Raw genomic sequence first — 18,222 nt, 5'->3', positions numbered from 1 at the left:
TGTTTGGGAGATATTAAACAAGATGAATTAACCCCCCCCCCCCGTTTGACTCTCACAGATCCAGAGCCATGTGACCCCACATGCGATTGTGTTCCTGCCCAGCTCAGATGGCATGGAGATGCTGCTGTGCTACGAGGATGAGGGCGTCTATGTCAACACCTATGGACGCATCATCAAGGATGTCGTCCTGCAGTGGGGCGAGATGCCCACTTCTGTTGGTATGAGACGAACCCAGCAGTGTGCACTTGGATAAAAATGGATGTCTCATGTGTTCAACTCTTAAGTAGCTCGGCCTCTATTAATGTTAACACGTTGCTCTGCAGCTCATATCTGCTCAAATCAGATCATGGGATGGGGAGAAAAGGCCATTGAGATCCGATCAGTGGAGACTGGCCACCTGGACGGTGTCTTCATGCACAAAAGGGCTCAGAGGCTGAAGTTCCTTTGTGAGAGAAATGACAAGGTAAGAGACAGAAACACTTGCATGAAAACTTAAGAACAATAACTCTAAGGTCACCAATAGAAGCCTTTTTATCAACAACTGAAGAAAATCAATATTAGTCTTCTGGCTGTACGCTAAATATGAAACTAGATTCTACAGCTGGTTAGCCCATTTGTTTAATCAGCAGAGAACCAAAGGATAAAAAGGGAAAGTTGTGGTTTTACAAGGAGTAGCATGTCTCCATTGGTTGCCTGGCAACTTCACTGATGACCAGACCTCAGATTGTCACTGCCTTCAGCAAGAACTGGTCCCAGGATATAACAAGCTAAGTTATTCAGCCACCAGATGATAACTTTATTTATGTAACTCATTCCTGAAATAGTGCTCAGTGTGCTGAACAATTACAGAGTACAAAAGCAAGTGGACAAGGACAACAGTTATATAAAAACCAGACGAAACAGTGGGGTTACAGCTTCCATACATGTGAAGAGCAGTGTTGATTACCTTAAGCTAAGCTAATAAGATACTGGATGTAGTACATGGACCAGAAATGTTACACAAGCTTTGTCTCCACTGTATCTTTTTATGACGGGTTCTCCATGTAGCCAGTTAATGTAAGTTGACATCATCATACAGTGTTTTTCTGATATGCTTGTCCTGTGTGCCTCTGCTGTTCCTCAGGTGTTCTTTGCCTCAGTGCGGTCTGGAGGCAGCAGCCAGGTGTACTTCATGACCTTGAACAGAAACTGCATCATGAACTGGTGAAGGAGCAGATGCTCTGGTCAGTGTGTGGAACCCAGCAGGGCTCATAGAAGGAAGTGCATCTGAAATTCTTGCTAACGCATGCACACAAATGTGAACTTCTCTTTCTCTTAATCTCTAGCCTGCTTACACTCAAGCACTCATGCTCCAAAGACAAACACACACAAACATATAGTCTCACAGACAAATACCCACATGCACCAACAATCTCTAAATCCATTCCAGGCCTACACTCCTTAAAATGCAGTTTCTACTGAGGCCCCCTGAAAACATTATCCCTGGAATCAAGAAAGATTTCTGAAGAGCTTCAAATGTTAATACCATCTATTAATTTGTACTGTATATATTCTTGTCTTGATTTAATTTACTTGGTGGACCTGTGTTCAGTCGTAACTATTTAGTTCCTTATTGTGAAGTATGTTAACATTCCTTGATGGTTCCACAGTACATTTTGAGGAAGGCATTATTTATCTATACTGTATGTCAAAATGAAGCTGTAAATAGATAGCGCCTGACTCTTAGAAATGAATCATTCAGCCGTCGTTCACACGGACATCAGATAAATATAATGCTGGAATGCCCATGTACAGTGGCCTGTGGTCCCCAATGTTTTAGGGCCCCTACAGTTTCAGGGAGGCTTCAAGGGAGGATTTAGCACACACATTAATTACAAAGGGACATTCAAGATCAGGGCAAAGCGGCTTGTTTAAATCTTTTCAGTTATCAACAGTAGACAGTAACCAGAAGTCCTGCTTTTCCTTTCTTTTTCTAATTAAGTTGCAACTCTTAATCACAGCAACTAAGCCTTGAATTCTTGAAAAGCAAAGACAATTTCAGATCAAAAATAAATAATAAAACTATTCTAAAGTCTCATTATGTGAAATTCCGCGCTTTGCCTTTTTTCCAGTTAAGGTAAAACCATTAATTATTTGTCTCATCAGGCTTGTATCTAAACTTTTTGTTTTATGAAATACACAAATTTGATATTTATATGTAGTGATTCTGTATTGGTATTAGCCTACTGGTATTCTTAATTTTACTGTAATTATATTGCCATTATATTGCAATATATACTCTTCTTGTGAAGTCTTTGACAGGGGGAGTTTGTGTATTTAGCTAGTAGTTACCAAGTAAGATGACAACTCTGGAGAGGAGAGATGGGACAGGAGGTTTGTCACTAAAGGAGGACGTTGTTTGAGAAATGTGGGAGGAGGCTGTGTTAGCCTCCTCCCACAGTGATCTACTCTACTGTATTATATTTTAGTTCTTAGATGATTTTGTTAGCGTGGATCTTCTTGTGAGACGTGTTTGTCCAGAGAATTGCAGTAGAACAGCTCTCTGTGTGGTATAGTTCATATTTGTCTTGGGCCAGTAGAAAGATTTAATGTGTGGGGACTCTGCCGCCACAGAGGACTCCAACTCATCAGGCACTTTGGAAAACACGGCTGGAACTCACGAGACTTAATATATTTTATATCTATACATTCTGCCAAAGTTCACACTATATTTTGCAACAGGGGTATGGTTCAAGGCCAAAGTAAGAAGAGAGTAAAATGGCGACTATAGATAGTGAAGAAGAAACTATTCCTGCTAATCACTAACCAAGGTTCCTATCAGTATAGAGATCCAAAAAGTGAATAATATTTTTTTTTGTGCTGCTTTTTTGTTTTTTTGTTTTTTGTTTTTTTCTTTTTTTTCACTAGTGCACACGGAAATTAACTGTGTACTTTGCTGCATAAGTGAGATATTGTGTGCTCTTACACCAGACAATACAGTAAAGTATGAGGGTGAAGCAGGAAGTAGCTTGACGAATGAAAAGTTTTGCTCAGTGAGTCGCAGCAGCACTTTCCTCTGTACAGGTGAATGTTTTGAAGTCACTTTAAGATTGCTGGCAATGAAAATTCTTTGGAAAGGAATCTTGGTTAGTGATTAGTGGATGGTCTGCTTAAGCTCACCCTTCAAGATGAGGATATATTTTATCAAAAAGAAAGCTTTCAAGAATGAAGCATACGTTCAGGGCTGAGAGTGTTTAATCAAAAGGTATACAGATAGATGGTTAACTAAATGGGGATATTATAAAACGACTTGTAAACGGGGATAGAAAGCACTTTCATGTCAGTAAACATACAAATATATCTGAAGAAGATACTTTGGTGTGCATGTAAGCCATTGAAATAGATGATACAGTACTGTATCAAAGTTGTTTGCCCCTTAAGTGAATGTGTTTTTATTCTTAAATATATTTTACGTGCCATGAACCACATTTCAAATTTCTCAATTACAATCCACCAGGCGCTCTGGCACCCATGCTTTTTATCATCAAAATAGTTTTTTTTTTTATCAATCTGCCATGTTTACAGTTTAAGCAGTGCCTTGGAGTTGGGAAGGTGAGAGAGTTTAGGAAGGGTTGTGAGTGCCCTACCCCCACTTGTCTCTTACTTGAAATCACATGAAGAAGAGGCACAAATATATTCGCTCCCTCGTTATGATTAGTGTTATGTGCCAGTTAAGTGCACTTAAGTCAAATCCAGAATATCCCTTAGATGGACTTGTTATGCTTGTTTGGCACCACATGTAAAAACTTAAAATGATAAACAGATGATAATCCATTCTGAAAGTTGCAATAATAAAAAAGTTGTGTAATGAATCCAGTGTAATGTATAACACTATCTACTCACAGTGGGAGCCAGCATAGAGAAAAGCCATGAACATGTTTGTAGAGAAAACTTAGTTGTTGTTTGCAAATCAAATTAAACTCACTGTATGATGTGCACTCAGAAAATGTAGGTTGATGCTGCAAAGACGAAATAATTCTTAATGGTGTTGACTGTGTAATCTCGTAGTGTGGAGAGTAGCTTGATATATTCTGAGAAGCCTATTTTATAAATCATGTAAATTAGTCTATATTGAGAAATAAAAGTGAATGTACATCTACATGACAGATTTGTATTTATATATAACGTGTTCCACTCTATTAATCTAAGCACAATGTATTTTAAGGCAGAGATCAAAGCTATAATTGAGTGTAACAGAGATGGATTTTTTTCTTCTTCATTTGATCAGTCGTTAAAGTCGTCAGCGTGAAACCAGTCTAAGGTCTAGTTAAGCGAGTAGTCAGCTGTGTGTATGTGGACGGATGCTGCAGAGCCTCTGTTGCGTTATCTAGACAGAGATAGAAGTCTGTCCTCTTGTGACCAGAAGAGTCAGATGTGGCTGTGATTCACACAATTGTGGTGACTCACAGATTGGTGTTGGATCTGGCCTCTGGTGTTAATTGCCTACATGGAGTTGACAGGCTGTTAATATTCTCAGGTGATGACGGGGATCATCATGAGGGCGTTGCGGTGCAGATGTAACGGGCCTAATGGTCCTCGTTGTGGAGCTCTGGGCTTTGGAAATGTACAAAAACAGGCAGCCTTTAGCAAGTGAAAAGCGCATTTATTAAGTATGTAGTTAAAAATATGGAGCCTGAGTCAATAATTAGTTGTTGACAACATGTATAATAATACACATCAATGCCTGTTTACAGGTGTTGGGGGGGTATTGCTGCCTCTGGACCTGTGCCTAGTCTGATAAATTCCTTTTTGTGATTAGGGCAGCTGTAACAATCGTAACATTTTAATTGATGATGACAAAAAATGTGATTAACTGTTTGTCACTGTCAAACTTGTGCAGCATTTCTTTAAATGGTTGGTTTCAAACCATCTTAAACTAATGCTGTATTTCTTTGGCTAAATACATTACAGTCACCATATTGCACATTGCTAAGAAAACATTTTGACAAAATAATGAATATGAAACGCAATGAATCAGTTATGAATCTCAACCTATGAGTCCAATCCAGTATTGTCTTACTATTTTTAAAAAAGTCTTAGTCCACCTTCTAGTTGCTTTGCAGTTTAATTAAATAAAATGTACAATGCACAAACAGTACACAGGTAGTATACAACTAAACACTGTAAAATTAAATTAACAAATTACGCTGCCTTTACAAAAAAAAAAAAAATGTTGAAGAAAACAAAAGCCATGTAATCATTTATGTCATTATCATAACTGCACTTCTCCAAGCATTGCAGTTATATTAAGTAAAAACTCTTAAGGCTCACTATATGTTTTAGTAAGTCAGGTTAAAAATATTAAGCTTGTTTTATTTTACGCTGCATTCATTTCTATAATGCGCTGCAGTTTGAAACACAGAAGAGCACTTGTCAATTTCCCTAAAAGCACCTTAAGATGTGAGAGCGTTTCGTTTGGTGCCACGGGGCCTTCAAAAGAGCTGAATCTCACAACTCACACAGGTTTCGGGAAATTTGCATCAGTTTCACTCCAGATTGGTCGCTGAATTCATGTCAGCAAGTCAGCTCTGAACAGCCAAGATGAAAACTGGTCACCAGAAGTTGGCGCTGCTGAGTTGTAGTTTTGGAGCATTATCCTGAGAGATGGTGTTTTATTATAAGCAATACATGCATTTAAACAAATCAAAACCCTGACTGTCCATCTCATTGTGACTTGCAGGTAGTGAATCTTCAGTGGCCTTTGGCAGACTACATGTAGGCGGATTTGTGTGTGAATCTTTCTGTACCTTTTATTTCGTTTGTGATCACAAGAAAGAGTTGCTTTTCTCTGTTGGTTCAACACAATCACCTGTTGCTTGTTATATTAGTACCATCCCAGAAACTGCCTTCACAAACTCTAAAGTATCTATAGACTGATGATAGATAATATTCTGACCAGGCATTCTTCTCTCATAGCTTGTATTTCTAATCACTACGAATGGATTAGCAGCTGTAGCTGAGAGTGTGGCAGATCAAACTTTGGGGAGCTCTAAGATGACATGGATCTTTGACAGAACTACGATATCTAATATTCTTTTTCAATGACTTTTTTTTTTTTTTTTAAAGACGTTAACATCTTTGCAATGTTATAGTGTGCGCGCGTCTGTGTTACTTGTGAGAGGTTAACTCCAGATTGTATTTCATAGACTGATAAACTTTAAACTTTCAAGAGATTGTGTTGAATGAATTCATGTCTTACTACAGATTGTTTGAAAAATAAAATACCTTGATCTCACTTAGTCTGAATCAACTGTCTTTCTTTGTACCGTGAAAGCTGTTTATGACATTGTATTTTAATTCCATCTCTTAAGCTATTATCACTAGAGTGATTATTAGTGACTCTCCAAAGTAATAACTGTCATACTTAATAATCCCTATGGCAGTGGACGAAGTAAAAATGTACTTCAGTGTTAAACCACATCATGGTGCCAGTATCCTCCTCTGGAACTTGTCCCTGTCACTTGATCACTTTTACTACTAAACTATTACACAGAAAACTAATTTTTATATTTATGATTATATTTATGTCATTTATTCATGTCGTTTTTGGAGACAAATCGCTTCATCGTCACTGAGTCAGAGATGAAGAGTGAGTTGCAGCACCCCCTTGTGGCTGAAGACGAAAACATCAATTTCACTTACATTCCCTACCTGAACCATGTGATTCTATTGTCAGTGATCAATAATATATTTATGAAGATACTAAATTACACATTATCATAATATTTAAGATCATAAGTGTTCAGGTTCTTACCACACATGTGATCAAACAGACAATGTTGATGGTTATATTGGGTTAAAACCATCCAAGTAGCCTGTTTAGATCAAAAACGAACTTATATTTGGTATTTTATGCAAGTTATTTTGAGCAGTTTTTGCCAAAGCATGCCAGTCTTGATAGATGTAGTGAAGTTATTCTTAAACAACTAAAATGTATCTTTTAAAAAATGAATTGCTTAAAATTCAATGATGAATGTGTGCTAAAATGTAACCAAGAAACTATACCCATGATATATTTTATATTTAGTGAAAATACCAGACGATACATGCTTGATTTTATTGACTGATTGATTGATTCCAGTGACTGACTGCATCCATACGTTATCCTAGGAACACCACCTTAAGAAAGGAACCACAATAACTGGCAGGAGAGTCTATTATTTATTAATAATATGTACAATTATACCATAGTAATGACCAGATAATACAGTGACGAAGTCAAAGTATGAATACTGGCTCCTGCCCACTGAGATGTGTCTTATAATGCTTTAATTTCTTATCTTTATCTCAGATTGTTTTGAGTTCATTTAATTGTATCAGTATTCTCTATTAATAAGTGTATCTGAGGCACACGGGGAGAATGTGAAGAAAAGAAGTGTAAAAAAACAAAACAAAATAATAATAAGCACAACAAAAAAACTAAAGCTTTAAACTGAATATGGGGGTTCTTAACTATAAAAACCATGACTACGTTATGTCCAGATGAAGGAATCAAGATTTTCCTAGGACTCTGTCGATCACGGGTCCATCCTGTCTGTGAGTGATGTGATTTGTTTCAGTGTGAGTCTTCTTTCACATCACCTTTTGCTGAGATGCTTACAGCACTGAGACAAAAACAGAAAAATTAGTCTGAAGTGCATTTTGGACATTGTAAACAAAGACAGAATTGTCCAATGACGTCTTCTCCTCCGCTTAACTTGAGGAGCAGTGTCTCTCAGGAAAAAGGTGTGCGTCTGTGTGTGAACTGAATGCATGTGTTAAAAGGCTTCAGGTTACAGTGGTATGTGTGTTTTTATTTGAGTAGCTGGACACTGAGCTGTATTTGGTCACATTTTACAGACTCTGTGTGTGTTTGTGGTGCGGTGCGGGGTGGGAGGTGGTGGTGGGGGGGGGGGTTGCTGTAGTCTTGCTGCTGTGCACTTAAATCAGCTGCAGGTCATGTGGGCATGTGTCATCTCGTCCTGCATACAGTGTTTCTGTTTGCGTGTGTAAATTCATACCTAAGTCATATATATTATGTACAGTACAATGTTTGTCTGTTGAATCTTACATACAGTGTGAATACAGGGTGCAAACTGTGCCCCAAGATAGGAGCTGTGTGTGTGTGTGTGTGTTTGTGTGTGTGTGTGTGTTTGTTTGTGTGTGTATGTGTGTATGTGTGTATGTGTGTTTGCTGTTTATGTGCATGGCTCAGTTCCAGATCTTAAGGAAGCTGTCCCAGGACCCAGTGCACACTGCCATGCCGTCATCCGTCACACCCAGGCAGCTCACACGATTGTCATGGCCGGCCAGGACTCCTACGGGAGGGACGAGGAAAAACAAAAGGTGACTTTGTTACTGTGAAATGTTTTGCTCTGCAGATTGCTCTGAACCTTTTTTTTTTTTAAACTACACAGAACACAGTGTCAGAGTCACATGGCAGCGCTTTGTCCTCAAAATAAAAACCCATATAATGAAACCGTCTCATTACTGCGAATGGAAAATTTGGACATTAATATTGTTGTGCTACAGCCATAATGATCGCAGGTACAACATAGATATTTGCAAGCCTGTTCTGCCCACCTGCTCTGTCTCCCTTCATGGCGTCCCAGATGTTACAGTTAAAGTCATCGTAACCGGCCAGCAGCAGGCGGCCGGAGCGGGAGAAAGCCACAGAGGTGATGCCACAGATGATGTTGTCGTGGCAGTAGAGGCTGAGCTCCTGGTCTGCACGCAGGTCGAACAGCCTGCAGGTGGCGTCGTCGGAGCCTGTGGCGAAGGCGCTGCCATTGGGAAAGAACTGAGGAGGCACAAAGGAAGACAGATAAGTGCAGGAAGTAAGCAGGAAGTGAATGCCCTTTTAAAAAAACAAAAAAACAACCATAACACGATACCTAATAACAGTGCCTATACACATACAAACACATTACAAGAAAGAGATTCTGTTCCATTATTTCCTTCATGTCCTAATATGACAGAAAACTAGTTTTGTGTTCTCTTCCATTGTGTTGAATCTGATCAGGTTGAGACATGGTTTATTAGAGGAACTGTCCACCTGCCACACTGTCAGATATCCCATATGCTGTTTCCTCCGGACAAGAGATGGTCGGGGTCTTAATGTTCACAGTGTTCAGATATGGTGTTAATTGATAATCTTGTTAAACCTGCAGTATGCTCCCAGTTTAAATCCCTCCCAAAGCTGGAGAAGAGACATTATGTAACGTCATCAAGACAAATCCTGCAGCTGTACTGTTAGACTGTTCCTTTAGATCATCCGGTGCTGACGGGAGTGACAAATATTCAGAATTTGATGGTGAATAAATGTCTAAAGTCTCAAGTATGTCAATAAAATCCAAATTTTTGTTGTTGTTCTTCTTCTATCATTTGTTTTACGTTCCCTATTGATACACAACTGGTACACAATTAGGAACTCACACAGATGGCGTTGATGTCCGACTCGTGGCCTGTGAAGGTCTGCCGGCACATGCTGTCCCTGATGTCCCACAGTTTGACCGAAGCATCGCAGGCTCCCGACACGAAGGTGCGGAGGTCGGGCGACAGGGACAGACTCATGACATCGCCGCTGTGGCCAGAGAAAACCGTGGTCTGCTGGCTCGTCTCAATGTCCCACAGTGCACTGGGGCAAGGAGCGCAGAGATAGTTGAAGATCAGCTCAGGAGCACATGCTGCATGTTTTTTTTTTTGTTTGTTTTGTATTTTGATGTGTGCGACTCACCACGTGGTGTCTCCTGAACTCGTGATGATTTGATTGTCGTCAATGAAACGGCAACATGACAGGTAACCTGAAAGTACAGAGGTTTGAGTTTAAATCTAACTTTATAAGCCATTATATAATTCTTGTGTTTAGTTAATGGGCCAAATCTCCTTAAAGCCATCAATTAGTTTCCACATGTATATGTTGCATTTGTGGCTCTACTACAACCTATCAAACCCTTTCTTTCAGTTCAGTTGTGCTTTGATAAAAGTCAGGGTTTAAGTTATTTATATTAATTTTCCTGGGGCTGCATTTGGCCCCAGTAATGTAAAGCCACCGATAAATTAGGGCCAGGGTAGGAGCAACACAAGTTGAACGCACTCATTATTGATGTGAAAGTGACTGGATACGTTAACCTGGACACTATGTTCCAATCACATCTAAACCAAATGGCCTCATGTAACCACAGCCTGGTATCGTGTATTTGAGAACTGTGGTGTAAAATCGGTTCATTGGGAAAATACTGGAGCCTGATAACCTGGTTTTTCTACTGGAAGAATTTGTTGCAAGTAAGGCTGTGAGAGACAAAAAAAATGTTCTGTGATCCATTATGTCCAAACAGTTCTGTTCTGATTGATGTTTTGGGGCATGTAAATACATCTATATGTTATCAGGCAATTTTGTTTAAAATCCAGTTAAACTGGAATCAGGCTGAAGGGATATTGTCAACAAATGTAAAAGGCAGTCGCTGATCAACAACTACATCTAACTTGTAGCCTCTGTCATCTTGATTCCTGTGATTAAGGGGTATATGTTACATCATTTTGATTTAAAGTATGTGGCTGGGGAAGGTGCTCTTTGGTTAGTGAAGAATTTTTAATTTTGTGGACAACAAATTAAAATGTCCTGACTTTGCTGAATATAAATCTCTGAACCTCTACAGTCACATATACAATCTGCCCATTACTGGCATGATGCTATCAAACTACAACACCGCACTGTTAAAGCTAGTAACATACAGCAGCTTCACCGTCTCACAGACAGGAGCTGATGTCTCAGCTCATTAAGACTGCCTGCGATTAATTAACCATGTTAATGAAATCTTCATTGTTTAGAGGTTTGGGAGCACAGCTTTCCCACGAGGCAGGGGACTAGTGCACGCTAGTTTGAAACGTCTCATCAGTTAGACTCACAGGAAGAGTTTAACATAAATGGACGTGGCTGAGAGCGAGAAAGATATTCTCTCACCTGTGTGTCCGGGTAGTTCCCTGCTGACCCTGACGTTGCCTTCACGTGTCTTCAAGCAGTAGATGGAGCAGATGTTGTCCAGGCCTCCACAGGCCACATAGTTCCCAGAGGGGGCATATGCACAGGTCATTACCCAGGAGGAGCGCAGAGGGATGGCGTGTATCTAAAAGGAGACAGATATTTGGAAGGAACAGGATGAAGCCAATTGCAAAAATTTGAAAAGGGACTAAAACTTGTGCACGTTTTAACATTGGAAATCTAATGCAAATATCCCAATCAGCCCTAGCAAAGGAAGCAGTGATGATCACCTCAACAAGTTTTTACTTTACTTTCACTTGCAGGTCAGATCAGTTATTCAGCGGATTTACTTTTTCTTTACCTTGTTAGTAGTGTAGCTGTCCCAGACGATCAGTTTTCCATCTTGAGAGGCGCTAACCAAAAGCCTGCAGAGAAAATTCTGAAATCTTTAGTTTTTCCCTAATATATATGCAACATATTGAAGCACCACAGCTGCACTCAGTACTTATGAACCTCCTCCTACCAGTCGAGGACATGTTTTGGCGCTCTGAGAAGGTGATATCTATGACTCCAAGGTGAAGATCTGTGGTTTTAGCTGCACAAAGTACATATCCACACAATGCAATGATGTAAGTTGATGAAACTGTTCAAATCCCAAGGACAACAATGGGTCAGCAAATGATACATGCACAGATAAAGTGGTGCTCTCAGCTAAACGCTAACAGGCTCATTATGACATCTTGATGTCAGCAGTCATATTACATATTGTGTCCACCCTCTTTGTTTAGTGTGTTAGCATGCTAACATTTGCTAATGAGTGCTGACAAATGTCAGTGATGATGGTGCAAGATTAAAAATTATCACCAATATTTTCATTTCTTTCTTAAGGGGCATGTCAATCCCAAATTTACAGTCCATATTGAAGTGACTGAGACATTAAAAAAAAAAAGATTACAGTCAGAAATAATGTTATTTCTCCCTTTAGAAAAGTGGGTGATCCAACATTAGTTTAACGACTCTTCATGTACCCCCACCATAAAGCAAATGAACTTTAATACATTAGGACCTACACCTGGGTCCTTTTTGTGGACTTCGGCTTAGCTTTCAACACCATCGTCCTGGAGTTTCTCCACCACGAATTGTCAGTCACTCCAAATATCAGTGGATCACCAATTTGCTGACTAACAGGAGACTGCAAAGCATCACATCCAGCACCTGGACTCTCACCATTGGCGCTCCCCAGGGTTGTGTTCTCACCCCTCTGTTCTTTTCCCTTTACACTAATAACTGCCCCTCTGGGGAACCTTCTGTGAAACTCCTGAAGTTTGCAGATGACACCACCATCATTGGACTCATCCAGGACAGCCCAAATCTGCATACAGAGGGGAATTGGAACAGTTGGTCCTCTGGTGCAGTCAGAACCACCTGGAGCTAAACACGCTCAAGACCATGGAAATGACAGTGGACTTCAGGAAGAGACCCCATCAACACCTCCTCTCACAGTCCTCAACAGAACAGTCCCTACAGTAGACACATTCAGGTTCCTGGGGTCCACAATCTCACAGGACCTTCAGTGGACTGAATACGACTCTCCCATACGACTCTCGTCAGGTCAGAAAGGTCAACTTGCCCCTGCTGATCATCTTCTACAGGCAATAATTCAGTCTGTCCTGACCACGTCCATCAGGGTCTGGTTTGGATCTGCCACCAGACAGGACAGGCACAGACTGCAGTCACAGACCTTCCCTCCATCCAGGACCTGTACCGGTCCGGGGTCAGGCCAGTACAATCTTCACAGACCCCTAACATTCCAGACACAACCTGTTTAGACTCCTCCCCTCAGGTCAACATTACAGAGCACTGTACGCCAAAACCACTCACCACAAAGACAGTTTCTTCTCACTGTAGTTATGGCACAAACTCTTGGATCGATGTATATGTTTGTTCTTATCCTTTATTTTTATTATTTCTTAAAGTCTAACTTATGTTGTGCAGATGGTTCAAGATTTATTTTTTATACTTATGAGTCAAATTCCTTGTATGTGCACACATACTTGGCCAATAAGACTTATTCTGATTCTCAACCTTATCTGGAGTTATCCTATCAAAGCATGACCAGTTCCAAGTCTTCACCTTCAATGTGGCTACTTCTCTGGTTAGGTCATTAAAAGGAAATAATGTAGACTCACCGTGAGTCTGTACCCCAGTGCATGGCATAGATCTTGGCAAGATGGCCACGGAGGGTGCGTCTTGTCCGCATCTGAATCCGCCCAACAGGATCCAGACCAGCAGTTATCTAAAGTTGGTAAAGAAGGTTAACCAAAGGAAAGTTAATTTAAGTAATTTTTAAACTTATATCTTGTGCCCAAATCATGTGCTAAAAACTAGAAGTTCAGGATGTGTTTAAAACTTCAGATCAAATTATGGACAACTGGACTCCACAATGATCCATACAAACAAGTATGGATTTGGGAAAGTGGGTTAGCCTCAGTTTCAGTTAGCTTTAGGTCATTTCAATTATGACAAATGTAGCTAAATAAAAGATGATAATGGTAAGAGCTTTACTGAGAAGTAAAGTAAGCCATATAATACTGTAGCATCCGACCGGATGTTAAAATGTTGACAAGGAGTGATTGCAAATATTCCATTTGTTTTATTGCTATTTATTGTTGGAAGTGAAATAGTTACTGTCGGCTGTAACTACGTTAAAACAACAGCATGGACAAACTTATCTGACAGCCCTCCAGAACTTGACTTAAGAAGTAAGTTAAGGTATGACTTCATCAAAAAATACAGTATAAATTAATATCACCTGACACAAAATGTGAACCATAACACCAGGTTTCTGTGCCTGGATTCCAGTTGTTTCTTCCTAATGTAGTGATCCATTTACTTCTCTTTTCTTTGGCTTTCAGGAGCCTGTAAAAATATATCTCCGACTGCTTTTCAGATCTGTTGGTACAGTCAATTACACAACAGCACTTCATCTTTTTTTATTTAGTTTTACAGTTTAGATGGTATTAAAGCCTATGATTCAAACTAATGTGGCTAATCTCCATGCTCGACGGTAACCACTGGAACTTCTCTAACTGTCACATCATGTGCATACCCTCTATAGATGGTCATCAGTAATCCCAACAATGCTTTTTCATCTTACAATTTTGTCAGCTATTTATCTTTGGCATGTTGAGGCTCTTACCTGTGTCAGGGTTGAGTCTCCACATGCTTTCCTGGCATCCTAATGAATGTGAAGTCATAGAGAGTGACACAACACCACGAGTTAGAGAGCATGTCAGTATCAAAATAACATGAAAATTTTAAACACAAAAACGGTCAACTCACTCTTATCTGGTTCCGAAGCTGCTCGGCCTCCTGACGAAGCTGCTCCAGCTCACTCATTTTCAATGTGTCGGAGCTGTGACCTGTCGGTTGGGGCACAACTTTAAATATCACACTGCGATTTACATAGACCAACATCCCAAATGAAAAGGAAATGACTTCCTATGTATATTACTCACACCCACTGTGGTTAGAACAGCGTCACGATTTTATAATCCTTTAAACCAGGGGTCCACTTTCTTAAAAGATGAAACAATTAGGTGAAATAATTCACTTAAAATGCAGCTTAACCCCAATTTAGGGAAATAAATAATGAAATAAAACCACACATTTTAATCTCTAATGTTTACTAAACCCTCAGTGAGAAAAATACTTGTAATCTGTTTATGACTGTGAAACCCCGCCTGGTTTAACTGAGGAGAATTATCTGTAATGACTAAGCTGCTATCGAGCAGCCGGCATCTCCACCAGGCAGCAGATAGTGAGTGAACGCTCCCTTTAAAGCTGTGCACATACAGGTCCGCCAAACTTCCTACTAATACTGGATACAGTCATCCTTCATCCGAGGCACCGGTTACTGTAACAGGGAAATGTATTCGAGAATGGAATGAGACTCTAATTTCCTACATTACTACACAATGTGGATGTGTTCTTGTCTTGTGGGATCACACGGTTTATGTCACATCATGCTGCTAGCAGGAAGCAGTTTTTCATGTTCCTGACAGAGGAGCACAGTTACACATTCAAATATTCCCCCAAACAGCGAGCCCGCATTTGCATTTGAGGAACAATTCAAATTCCTGATAACACTCCCATCATGCATACAGTATGCAGCGCAAGGGGGGGTTGGGGGGGGGCAATTAGCTACAGTATGGTTCCCTGGAGGGACCTGCGACCAGATGGATCACACGGCACTGATGGAAGCCAAAAGGGGCTTCCGTCGTGGGTCTCAGTCTCCTGGCACAGCTGCACAATTAGCCAATGAGGAAGAAAGAAATGAAGAGATGATGGAGATCAGGACAGGATGGATCAAGCCAGATGCTTAGATACATAATTTTTTTTCTTTTCTTTCTTTTTTTTTTTTTTTTACAGCTGAACTCAGTGAATAGAGCAGGAGAGACTGTGAGGTGCATGGCCTGCAGTAGCTGACACCATCCCCACTTGGGAAGAGGGTAAAAAAGCCTGTGGCGGCCGTTCTAGTTTTGGGGAGCACCTTTTATAACACACGGAAGAAGACATTCACAGATGCAAAGAGGGGCTGGCCCCACCCCTTAGGATGCACGTCTGATGTGTAACCACACTAGCACGGCTACATCTGCAGCTGGAGGAGAGCGTAGGGCAGGCTACAAGCAGGGCATGTTTAGAAAATGGCAATGCCAGAGACTGTGCGCGGATGTGAGCACAAGCGGCCACATCGGAGCCACCGGGAGAAACAAAAATGAAGTGGTACATTTGATATCACTGTTTGCCGCATTTAGAGGTTCAGAGACTAGCGAGCTACACACTGATCAGCACAGTCACGAAGGCCTTGGCCACAACTCGTTTTAAACGCCCAGCTCCTAAAATGCGGATGTAGCTAAATGCATCGGTTCAAAAATGATGCCATGAATGCGCACAGCATCGCCCAGCCATCTTACAGCGAGCAGGCTGACCTGCGGCGGCTGGCACGGCGTCTGATAATGGGTGGCTACCTGTTAATTCTCCCGATGATCTCGCTGCTTCTCGGTTTTTTTCCCCCGCCGTTCAAAAAATGAAACCAAAAGTCCCGTGGAGGATTTTGAACTAAACGTCTCCTCCACTCATTAAGTTCCAAGTTGTCACGACCGGGCTGTTTCCAAATCCTTCAGTAAACAGGCAAACGGAGGAGGAGGATGAGGAGGAGGAGGCGGAGGGGCTACACACACATTTCCATTTCTCTGCTGTAGAGGAGATCCTGAAAAAGATGAGATCTGCTGCTGCTGCTACTGCTGCTGCTACTGCTGCTGCTGCTGCTTCTGTGTTGCCGTTTCCTCTGCGAAGAGCTTTGTCACCCCCCCTTCTTTTTTTCACGCCCGGCAAGTTAACAAAATCATCGTTGTCCAACGCGCCGCAAACAGACGTAAATTGGCCCCAGCTCGGTCCCCGGCCCGCATCAAGGATCGTCCATTAAACACTATTCAGTCCGTCTCACTCCGAGTCTCCGTGACGTGATCCTCGCTTCCTTCCTCTCTCTGGGTTCCTCCTCCCTCTGCCGACACTTCATCAGGACAGCCTCCTCCGAGTCGGCTGCGAATTACTGAGCAAAATCTGCAAAGTGCATCATAATGAGATCAAGAAGAAGCTGATTGCTGCAAGAAATCAAGCCGTCAGAGGATCGACTAGATGGATTTGTCTTCTTGTCTAATGAGTAGAGGCCCTCCCTCTCGGTCACTATCAACACGGTTCCTGTTTTTTTTTTTTTTTTTTCTCCCTGACTATCATCATTCAGAAACAGGGTGCCCGGATCACGCGGTGAGCTCTTACAGGATCTTCAGATCCGGGCATGAAGCGTGGTTCAACCGCACCCATCTCTTAGTAAAGTCACTGACCCCATCTCTGCTCCTCTGTGTGCAGACCACAAATGGATGTTCCAATTTTGTCAGGTCAGAAGGACAAACTGTGACCGAGTCGACAGTTCATTGAAAATGAAGTGTTCTCATTTCCGACTATTTTAGGCTTTGCGGCGGGTCAAAGCGGGGCCGGGTTTGCACATCACATTTTACAAATGTACAAAGAATACTGTGCATTGATTCAGGGCAGTGCAAACACAGGTACCAGAGCGTGAATTAACTTCTTCAGGGTGCAATTGTTGTGTGTGTCTACTAACGCTTATTCAATCAGTGAGACTGGAGATGAATATTATTATCTGCAGCCTGTTTGAAAAAACATCCTCTCACAACATGTGGGTGTTGACATCCTGTCCTGATATATTCCATTAGTCCGGCAGTGCATAAACACAGGATCCATCTCCAACTATCTATAGGCCCAGTTAGGTAGTTGTATGTTTGACCCTCTGAGCGGGATGGTGTCCAATGTTTGGAGTTTGACACCACAAAGTGTTAATCTCTGGAAGAAGTCAACAGTCAAGTTATATAAGGTGAGATGAAAATCATTTTTTGCCAGTGGGCAGGGCAAGGCCTTTAAAAAAATACAAGTTAGATACAAAATGTTAAAGGATAGAAAAATGCATTAGAGATACAAAATAAAGGCAGTGGACTTGTTTGAGGTTACTTGAAGATACTTCATCACTCATCCAAGTCCAAGTAGACCTCTTCTTTGTTTTAGCCATGTTTTTAGATAGGCCTATACCATGACCCAGAGGAAAGAGAACCTTATGGGCATTTCTCCAGTGTCTCAGTATTAACAAACATGATTTTGCCAGAGTTTCCTCTGGTAATAATTTGAAGCTTGTGAGCAAATGTGAAAAATAGGTGTTACATTTTAAAAAATACAGTATTGTGATTTACTGACATTGATTCATCAGCATTTTTTTTATTCTCAGTGGTCAGTGTAACCGTTTAACAGTCCAGCAGGAATTATGGCCCAAGAACATGAGTCTATATCATTTTTGCATGTGTAGTTAGAGGATAGAGACCTGTAAATCGGTTCTGATTAGATTGTGCAGAAATTTGAGCTGGTGCTGCAGCATCATTGTCTCCAACAGCAGATGCTACATGGCATTAGTTACTAAGCACATCCATCAGCAGCATGCAATCATATCTGTCCCCTTTTCACTATTAGTACTGGTTTGATTTCCTGGTCACAATGCATGTAGATTTGTATAGAATGCAGCATATATATATATATATATATATATATATATATATATATATATATATATATATATATAGTACAGAACACTTTGT

General features: G+C 40.8%; 2 protein-coding genes across 4 annotated transcripts in view; one reads left to right on the top strand and one right to left on the bottom strand.

Annotated features, from left to right (window-relative positions):
- Positions 1 to 6,274, top strand: part of mink1 (misshapen-like kinase 1) — a 29,118-nt gene extending 22,844 nt beyond the window's left edge. For all 3 annotated transcript variants that reach the window (XM_047607170.1, XM_047607169.1, XM_047607168.1), the window contains 3 exons: positions 59 to 218; positions 324 to 463; positions 1,124 to 6,274. In XM_047607170.1, the coding sequence (XP_047463126.1) occupies positions 59 to 218; positions 324 to 463; positions 1,124 to 1,207 (384 nt within the window). In that variant the 3' untranslated portion in view covers positions 1,208 to 6,274. The remainder of the gene's footprint in view (positions 1 to 58; positions 219 to 323; positions 464 to 1,123) is intronic.
- Positions 6,275 to 7,181: 907 nt separating this feature from the next.
- gnb2 (guanine nucleotide binding protein (G protein), beta polypeptide 2) lies at positions 7,182 to 16,720 on the bottom strand. Its single transcript, XM_047607171.1, has 11 exons — positions 16,030 to 16,720; positions 14,342 to 14,421; positions 14,199 to 14,237; positions 13,189 to 13,295; positions 11,361 to 11,424; positions 10,982 to 11,144; positions 9,755 to 9,821; positions 9,454 to 9,655; positions 8,602 to 8,818; positions 8,188 to 8,336; positions 7,182 to 8,145 (listed from the first exon to the last, which is right to left on the bottom strand). Exons 2-10 carry the CDS (start codon positions 14,396 to 14,398, stop codon positions 8,230 to 8,232), a joined length of 1,023 nt encoding a protein of 340 aa, XP_047463127.1. The 5' UTR covers positions 14,399 to 14,421; positions 16,030 to 16,720; the 3' UTR covers positions 7,182 to 8,145; positions 8,188 to 8,229.
- Between the last annotated feature and the right edge of the window lie 1,502 nt (positions 16,721 to 18,222).

This window comes from Mugil cephalus, chromosome 15 (genome assembly GCF_022458985.1).
Source record: "Mugil cephalus isolate CIBA_MC_2020 chromosome 15, CIBA_Mcephalus_1.1, whole genome shotgun sequence".
Lineage (NCBI taxonomy): Eukaryota > Metazoa > Chordata > Actinopteri > Mugiliformes > Mugilidae > Mugil > Mugil cephalus.
This window is presented reverse-complemented; position numbering and strand designations above follow the sequence as displayed.

Coding starts and splice junctions, on each gene's coding strand:
- gnb2 (XM_047607171.1), bottom strand. CDS start 14,398: ATGAGTGAGCTGGAGCAGCTTCGTCAGGAGGCCGAGCAGCTTCGGAAC. Junction 9,822..10,981: donor GGAACTACCCGGACACACAG/GTGAGAGAATAT, acceptor CTGTACTTTCAG/GTTACCTGTCATGTTGCCGT. Junction 8,819..9,453: donor CGGACATCAACGCCATCTGT/GTGAGTTCCTAA, acceptor GTGCCTCCTCAG/TTCTTTCCCAATGGCAGCGC.